Below are 9,838 nucleotides of genomic sequence, written 5' to 3' on the forward strand. Positions count from 1 at the left end.
GATTTTACGGTCCAAGAAAATGCCTGATGAGTGGAGGAGAAGTACATTAATTCCTATTTATAAAAATAAAGGAGATATTCAGAATTGTACTAACTATAGAGGGATTAAACTCATGAGCCACACAATGAAATTGTGGGAGAAAGTAATTGAGCACAGGTTGAGATTGGAGACAAGTATTTCTGAGAATCAATTTGGTTTTATGCCAGGTAGATCAACTACAGAGGCGATTTATCTACTAAGGGGATTAATGGAAAAGTATCGTTGTAAAGATAAAGATCTACACATGGTTTTTATTGATTTGGAAAAAGCTTATGACCGTATACCAAGAGAAGTGCTTTGGAAAGCGTTGGAAAAAAAGGGAGTACGGATTGCTTATATTAAAGCCATACAAGATATGTATGAGGGGGTAAAAACTAGTATAAGAACGCCTAGTGGTCAAACAAAGGATTTTCCTATAAAGATTGGACTACATCAGGGATCATCTCTGAGTCCTTATTTGTTCAACTTGATTTTAAATGTTTTGACGGAACATATTCAAGAGGAAATCCCGAAATGTATGCTCTTTGCGGATGATATAGTTCTTATAGCAGAGACAAGAGAAGAGGTTAATTGCAAACTTGAGTTATGGAGGAGGACATTGGAGTCGAAAGGTTTTCGTCTGAGTAGAAGTAAGACGGAATATTTATATTGTAAATTTGGTAAAGGACTATTCGAAAATAATTTCGAAGTGAAATTGGGAGATCAAATTATACCTCAAGTGGAAAAGTTTAGATATTTGGGAGCCATTATTCAAAATGATGGCGAAATCAGTGGAGATATTTCACATAGAATTCAAGCTGGGTGGTTTAATTGGAGAAAAGCTAAAGGAGTTATTTGTGACCGTAGGGTGCCTAATAAACTTAAAGGAAAGTTTTATCGTACTGCTATCAGACCGGCAATGTTATATAGTAGTGAATGCTGGGCTCTAACGGGACAGCAAGAGCATAAAGTTGGAGTAGCAGAGATGAGAATGTTACGATGGATGTGCGGACATACACGTAAAGATAAAATTCGAAATGAGCACATACGTGAAAAAGTGAGGGTGGCACCTATTGAGGAAAAAATGGTAGAAAATCGGTTGAGATGGTTTGGGCATGTACAAAGAAGACCAAGGGAGGCACCAGTGAGAAGAGTGGAACATATAACTTTGAGTCCGATTAAGAGAGGTAGAGGAAGGCCTAAGAGAACACTCTTGGAAGTTGTTGAACGTGATCTCTTAATTAATAATATTTCTAAAAGCTTAATAAATGATAGAGCACAATGGCGTCTTGCAATCCATGTAGCCGACCCCACCTAGTGGGATAAAGGCTTGTTGTTGTTGTTGTTGTTGTATAAGTCTTAATGATGAAATTTTTTATCCTTGGGATAAGTCTTAATGTTGGTATTGTGATAGGGAATGGTCTGTATAATAAGGATCTGTGGGAGTATATAAAATCGACTATGAGAATCATTTTCAACAATAAAAATTGATGCATGAGAAAGAATATTTCTTTTTCACAAGGGGGAAACAAATATAATGAACAGAATTACTGCTTGATTCCCTGTACACCTCAATACTTTACAAACAAAAGCCGAGGTAATCTCTAGCCCTAATCACTTTTTTTCACTTCTTCATAACAATCCCTCTCATAATCAAGCTAGTCTTTAAACAAATCCAATAAATCTTTTCCTATTTCTAAATTTCACAAGGAAGGCAAACCTTTTCATCAGAACCCAGCAACTATGGACACACTGTACAAATGTGCAACCGACTGCAACATATCAGTTCTTGAATCGTCTTCGAAACTGGAAAATCCATGACACTAAATTCCTGAGATGCTCATACATTATTATGAACAGAATGTGTTCAGGAATTTCCCCATCATATTATGATTTCAGAACTACTTGAATTGCCACGTGGCATCATTACCATCCGACAGACCTTTCCTTTGGATTCTCCAGAGTTCACGCTTTGCCTTCTTCCACTGTGACAGAATGGAAAAAAAGAAAAAAAGAAAAGAAACCATCTAATGTGATTCTTGTCTTCTTAAGCTCATAACCTCAGAAGGGGCCGCATTTTCATCAGCTAGCTTAAAGAATTCTCCATTGCCAGCACAAAGTAGGGTAGAAAATGAAGGCGATAAAACTGCAGAATTGCTACCTGCAATGCACATTTTCAACACATGTAGAGTGAAAGACGATATATCAATCAAGGTCCAATAAAAGAGTAGAATCTTGATATTAGCGATAGAGTTGAATGGTAGGAGTAGATTTCCACACACCTCCAAAAGAAGGACTTCTCTCATAGTCCTTGGACACCTGCAACAAAATGGTGCCAGCGAGCACAACAATAAATCCACATACTTCTGATGCGATAGTCCCAAAACTTTGGCCTTCCCAATCCTGTAGATACAAGGTGAGTTGATATTGAGCTAATAATTCAAATTTATAGACAAGATATTCTTCTACATCCTTAACACTTGACAGCATAACAAATTGGAAATACCTTAAACATTATTACGCTGGCTAAGATTGTGAGTGTTGTGAACATTACATAATATATGGGAGACACAATTGCAGTGTTGAAGGTGTCAAGAGCCTGAAATATCGAACACGCCTTGTCAAATGAGAATGTATTACGTCAAATGCAAGACTTCAAAGATAGTGAACTATACCAGTACAAATAAATCAAATTTAACAAATAAATGCAAAACATCATTTGCAGCAAGAAAAAACAAAAACCACAGAATTAGCATCTGGGATGGTCATTATTGCAGCGAAGAATATTTATCAAATATCAACGGAAAGTTATTTATTGTCTATATATGTATATGCTAGAACTTATAATAAAATTATTCATGGACTCAGATTTGAACAGACTAAGCTTTCAAGTTGAAGAGGTTTATGACATGGTGTCATCACAAACCCTATGAGCAAATGATCAAGAGTTTTAAACTCTTAACGGGTCTTTTTGAACAACTGTCAAGAGTTTTATTTTCATGTATTTTCTAGCTACGTGTGTTAATAGGAAAGACCCGTGGTGCTCGAAAGCACAGAGGAATAGTCTTTATAATTCTTTTCAGCCATATGCGCTTCAATTCTACTCATAGATTCTTCAGCTCACTGATGTCATGAGTATTCAGCTCCAATTGTGTGAGATCGCCCTTTTCATCATTGTCTCACAAAGCTCCATCGTCTGCTCAAGACCTCCAAGGCATTCATGCAATCATGTTTCCATCACTGCCCTCTGGATCGAATTTCAGGCAACCCCGTTTGTCCAGAAAACCAACTCTAACACCATTTGATACGTGACAAGCTGTATTTATGTACTTAGAAGTATACCAAATCCATATCACACCCATCACAACAATACATCTACCCTATCTAGAGTAACTAACTAACAGATTACTAACCTCCTAATCTCCCTTGTAACAGACCACGCAGGCTTTAAAGCTTTTTAATCCCTTCTTGTTAATGTTGTGTCTTTTCTTCTTTATTCGGTTTTCTTCTGCCTTAAGTTGTGACTTAAGTTCTGCAAGGACCTCCCTTCAGCACCTATTAACTGGAAAACTCTTCCAATGGTTCTCACACACCAGTTTGGCATCTTTGAATCTCAGAATCCTCATTTTGTTAGTTTCCTAATTAACCTCTGCACTATGCCTAGATACAAAAAAGGAAAGGAAAACCAGTTACTTTTAATGATCTCTTTCTCAAACTTGAACGTTACCACAATGAAGAAACATGTGCACATTATAGTGCCCATTCTCAGAGATAAAGGTAGAAGAAGATGCTAAAGGAGTAGAATGTAGTTAAATAACTGTCACAGATATTAAAAGCATTTCTGGACCTTCTCCTGGCAGCCTAAGTTATTGGGATGAAATGGACCTTGAAAATCGTAATAACTATGTCAGAAAAAATTCCATCTTAACAATTCCTCAAATATTGGGACTACCATCAAAAGGTCATTAACAGTTAAGAAAATAATTTATATACTACATATAAGGTGAAAGAGCAGTTTTATTGGTTCAGAGAATTTCAAAAGACAGGCTGAGGCAACGGGACCTTTTTCAAGGCACATAGAGTAACCAACCTTATTGAGGTAATTCATTTGAGTGATGACGCATATAGCCACAACCAACATAAAGAACCATGTTTCAGGGTAGACTAATTGATTCACCCCTTCAAATGTCAACTTCAATGAAGTTCCAAGGGCTTTAACACTCATCACCTGAAAATTCATAACAATTTCATATAGAGCAGTAACAGAAACTAGGGGTGGCAAAGACAGATTATAGTATGCAATTCATTATTCTAAATTGAATGCAGATTGAGGGGTGAAAAAACTTTAACAGATATTCATCAATCATTGGACCAGATAAAGATTCTCAATGTATACATCCCTCCCTTCTCCCTCAAAAATGGGGAGATGAGAGGGTATAGAAGTGTGACAAATTTGAGCCAATGAAGTACTTAAAAATATTTTTTTAATATAATCTCTTTGGACCACAATATATGACATCTTTTAAAATCTTTACTTTATCCAAAATATAGGGCATTAGGTAATTTTTATAATTGTTTTTCCAACTATACCCCTAATTCATTTATTACTTTTTCTTTTTTTTTAAAATGATGTATTGGAATTTCAATTGTCATTATTAAGGCACTTATACAGAATATTTAATGAGGGTACAATTGAAAAGATGTAAAAAAATTTCAGAAATTAAAGTTTCACCCAACTTTTTTTTTTCCCTTTAAAACTGTGAAATAGTTACCAATGTCCTATATCATGATCTAGAGAGAATAACATTGTACCACAACATAGGTACCAAAATTTAAAAAGAAAAAAATGAAAAGGAAAGGAAAGAAAGAAAGATAGGTATCAAAATCAAATGACTTTAAAAAGGAGATCAAGTACCACAGTTTATATATCTGTTAAACAAGATATTTTGAGGAAACAAGTGCATCAAGCTCAGATTAGCCATAAACTTGAGGAGAGAGTTGTTCAGTTGCTTACAGAGAGGGATCCCATCAACGAACAAATTCCAGTAAAAACCAGCACATTGGTATGGCCACACCGCGGTGAAAAATGGAAGACCAAAATGAAAACCAATACCGCTACCGAGCACACATATGCCAGAAATGCTGCAATGAAAGAAATGCCAATATTAACCAAGAACTGTAAAACAATCGTCTTTGAATGTAAACAGCAGAGCATTCTAACCTGGTTGGGTAGCCAAATTCCATATTTCCTGAACAGATGTGATAGTACGCTCTCCAGGCGCATGAATGACAATAATGACAGAACCAGCAATGCACATTACACAGCCCAACATTCCAAGAGGGTGCAGCCTCTCTTTCAAAATAAAGTGAGCCAAAACCGCACTACAGGATAGCATTCACATTTCACAGTCATGGGTCAATGGAGAATCAACCATGTTAGTTTACAATGTAAAAGAAAACACTTGCAAAATTAATTAAGGCCAGAAGAAGAAGAAGAAGAAGAAGAAGAAGAAGAAGAAGAAGAGTTAAGTTAGCTACCTCACAATGATACTCAGTGCACCAAGTGGAGTGACTAGAACTGCTGGGGCAAATGCATATGCAACAAAGTTTGCAACCTCTCCAACAATCACTAAATCAGAAATTGTAAAATAAAAAAGATTCTGCAAGAAGTCAGCAAAGGATCAAAAGCCCATGACCATGATAATTACATATTATAGTTAGTCATTAACAGAAGCACAACTGAAAAATATAGCAAAGTAACTTGTTTAAGCATCTCCAGGCACAACCAAAAAGAATAAGCAATGCAATGACCTAGACAAACAGTAGAGAATGATATGGGGCACTAAATCCAGGCTCTATTAAACAACGTAAAATGAAATTGCTTCAACTTTGACAAGCATCCAAATCTAGATAATCTAACTAACTTTGTACAATGATGTGGTCAAATTAAAACCAAAAAGAAGAAACAAGAAAGTTCAGCCCAAATAACTACGGTTAGAAAAGAAAATAGAAGTTCAGAAACAGCATTAGGTGCTTACTTGTGACCATTCCTAACCACCAGAGCGGCTCCAATAGATAATAATACCCTCCAACACCTACAAAATAAGAAACCACGGCTAACCAAATTAAACACTTAATCGCCCAGTTAGAAAAACAATATCAGGCAAAAAAAAAAAAAAACAAGAAGAATATTCACCAGCTCTGACACCAGTAGCTGCAGCTGCTCTTCTAAGACCTTTCTTCTTAATGATGAAGCTTGCCCCAATGAATCCACTTGAAGCCAACGCCAAAACGACACCTTTCAGATTCTCTTTTGACATCCCCATGTTGAGAGCTCGTCAATTTTTCTGGATTTGGTATTTTCTCCTCCCCCTCCTCCTCATCGATTAGCTCCAAAAATGACTTGGGTTTTCAGATCATCTTGCTTCGATTGGTGATTCCAGTCAGCCTTCTTAGTATGGAAAAGTTGGGAATAAGATTGTTGAATATGCTGATACTGTGACACACCAAATGCTTGTGTAAACAGACCTGCATGGGCTCCACTTCTATAATTCTAAATAAAATGACATTTAAGGCTCTGAAAAGAATTTATCATAAAAAGGACATATGAGTGCTGAGTGCAGGTATATTCTCAATTTCTATATATAAAATATTTTTAATTAAATTATATAAGTTAACTAAAATTAATTATCTCCTTAAAAGTATAATAATATTTCATTTTTATTTTTAATTATTATAAATAAAAAATAATTTTTTAAAATAAAATGATGAGTTTTTTAATATAATAAAAATATAATGATCTGTTTATATTATCTACTTAAAAGTATAACAATATTTCATTTTTATTTTTAATTATTATAAATAAAAAATAATTTTTTAAAATAAATTGATGAGTTTTTTGTAATATAATAAAAATGTAATGATCTGTTTATTAAAAAAAATATGTTGATTTCCTCTTATATTTAAAAAAAATATTTTAAAAAAGTTTTATATGATGAGACAGAGATATTATGGTATCATTGAAAACTGAATTTTAACTTATATTTTTATTGAAATTTTAACCATAATATATATGTATTTTTATAAAATAATATTTTATATAAAATTTTTAGATTTTTATTGTAATAAATTTTATCACCGCCTTAAATGTCATTTTTCCTTATTTATACTACCCTCGAAAATGAAGATAATTACTTAGAAGAAATAAATCCATGTGCCTGTGCTAGACGCTTGTGCGTAAAGTAACACAAAAAATAATAATAATAATAATAATAATAATAATAACCAACTGTTGATCAAACATCGGAAAGGCCGCGCAGCCCGCAAACAACGCAACGTGATCTGTTTATTTTCAATTAAAGCGGATTTATTTAAATTAAATTTATTTAAATTAAATTTAAAATATCTTTTCTTTTTTAAAAAATTCATATCATTAAGCATAAATCCAATTTTTTTTAAGTGAATTCAAGTTGGCCTATCAGACTTAGCTTAAATTACCGACTCTACATACATATAAAGTCAATAATTTTAGTGACCAGGCTCAATTTGAGTTAGGACTTATTCAAACTCAACTTAAATTATCTTATTTTTTTAAAAGGCTTATATAATCAAATTTGGTCCTTTTTTTTGAGGTAATATGTTGAGTTTAGTTCAAATTATCAGCTACTTTCTATGTGTATATGACCAAAAATGAAAGTTATGAATAGGGAAAAAGCCAAAAAGGGTTATTTTTAGAAGAATAATTTTGAACTGTTTTGTTTTTCATGGCACACCAGTACCAGTGTTCGTTCCTACAATGGACATGAGATGAGACACTGCCCGGAAAAATTGGAATAAATATTCAACTTTTTTAGTGAACTGTGCTTGCTTTTCGGTGTTTTGAACTGAATATCATGTGACTTATCAGTTAATTGTGGCATTGAGGGTTCATCGTTTAAGAGATTTGATCTTAAGCGTGATTTCAATTATAATAAATAAATATACACAGTACATTCCTAAGTCCTCAACTTACATCTGGCAAACAAAATCCTGAGCTTATCAATCAGCCGTCTTGACTTTTTTATGACTAACTACTTGAAAAAAATGAGGTTAAAGAAATAAACTCACAAGTGAAACATGTCACGGATTATTCTCTACTCTTAAATAACTGATCTTTGTATGATATTTTAATTAAAAGAAAAACGTTATTTTTGGGAAGAAACAGAAAAAATCATTTCAAGGTATTATATCTAGTGATTAGTGTACACACACACACACAATCTTGAATTTAATTTTATAAATAAAAATGGCGTTGTGAACATTATCATTAAACTTTTGAGTCATGCTTTAAATTTATTATTTTTATATTTTTAATTTATAAAATTATTTTAACTTACTTATAAATTTAAATTAAATATAAATTTAATTAAACTTACTAATTGACTATTTAAACTTATTATTTTTATATTTACAACGTATATAATCTTGTCCCCTTATTTATAAACTTAAATTATATGTAAATTTAATTAAATTTGTTAAAGTAGTCAATTTTTTATTAAATCGAGCGAGTTAAGTATATATTATATATAATTTGATTTATAGAAGCAGTAAGATCTGATTGATTAAAAAAAATAAAATTCAAAAAATAAAAACTAATATTAATAAAAAATAAAAAATAAGTTGACATATTTTAAAATTTAGTATGATAATATATTAATATAAATGGATTTAATTTCAGTAATTTATAATTGAAATATATTGAAATAAAATTATAATTATATTTTATATTTAAATTTTTTAATGATTATTTATTAATAAAGATAAACTTTTATAAATTTACAATTTAATTATATAATTTAAATATGCATGGTTAGGGTTGAGGGCTGATGAGTTTTATAAAATATAATTTGCAAATGATGAGTTCATTCATGCGCGTCACGATGGGATATAGTTGGAACCACCCAATAGAAAGCGAGAGTCAAAGCATGAGGGATCGCTCCAGATGAGACAACTGTAATGTGGGCCCACACGTGGTATGAATGCTGCCACGTGTATGATCTCAGGTGGTTGATGTGGTTTCGTCTTATATGTTCATCATCACTGTTAGTGGGCCACAGAGGGCCGATCAGGCCCAGTTGTCCTCATCACTTGACTAAACACTCTCCTTCGGTTACAGCCCAATGTCGGCAAAGAATCAAACTATAATCTATCTGTGGCCTGGTAGTCGTAATATTTAATCGTTAGGAAATTGATGTTATCTAGATAAATCAAATTTGTGAATCAGCTATTGCATAAAATCAAATTTATTGATTGGGAGAAGTTCGCTTAAAATATTTTTTTTAATGGAGAAAAATAAAAGAAATTTTAAAAATAGATGATGAATTGAATTCAAGATTAAAACAATAAAATTTAGATAATCTAAATCAAATTTAGAAAAAATCCTGCTCATCACTTTTTAAATTCAGATTTCAGATGATCTGGATTAAGGGCAAAGTCTGGATTTAACTATGAGAAGGACAAGATTAAAAAACATATATACTATAAAAATTTTATAAATCTTGGAAGATAAAAAATATATAACATCTATAAAACACTAAGAAAAATTTAAAAACTTGGAGTGTTGTGGCTCCTGCTAACCCCTCACTTTCTACCATTAACTAAACTCATACGTTTGGTTTGGACGTGGGGCAAAAGTGGGAAGAGGGAAGAGAGAAAATTAGGAAGAGAAATTTCTTAAAAAAACAAAAAAAAAAAGTTATTTTTTTAACCATATTTAAGTATTTTCCCTCATAGTTTTCTCTGTTGTCTATTTTTTTCTCCATCCAAACGAAGGGTGAAAGCA

At 32.5% G+C, this 9,838-nt stretch overlaps 1 protein-coding gene across 1 annotated transcript; it reads right to left on the reverse strand.

The window, feature by feature from the left end:
* Positions 1-1,464: 1,464 nt before the first annotated feature.
* Positions 1,465-6,540, reverse strand: LOC129303388 (probable magnesium transporter NIPA6). The gene is made up of 9 exons (XM_054942676.1): positions 6,215-6,540; positions 6,057-6,113; positions 5,557-5,647; positions 5,240-5,400; positions 5,033-5,160; positions 4,109-4,246; positions 2,525-2,617; positions 2,301-2,421; positions 1,465-2,179 (listed from the first exon to the last, which is right to left on the reverse strand). The coding sequence occupies exons 1-9, from the start codon at positions 6,342-6,344 to the stop codon at positions 2,046-2,048; spliced, it is 1,053 nt and encodes a 350-aa protein (XP_054798651.1). The 5' UTR covers positions 6,345-6,540; the 3' UTR covers positions 1,465-2,045.
* Between the last annotated feature and the right edge of the window lie 3,298 nt (positions 6,541-9,838).

The sequence above is a fragment of the Prosopis cineraria genome, unplaced genomic scaffold (genome assembly GCF_029017545.1).
Source record: "Prosopis cineraria cultivar Desert tree isolate PC_DT_omini unplaced genomic scaffold, ASM2901754v1 PC2, whole genome shotgun sequence".
Classification (NCBI taxonomy): domain Eukaryota; kingdom Viridiplantae; phylum Streptophyta; class Magnoliopsida; order Fabales; family Fabaceae; genus Prosopis; species Prosopis cineraria.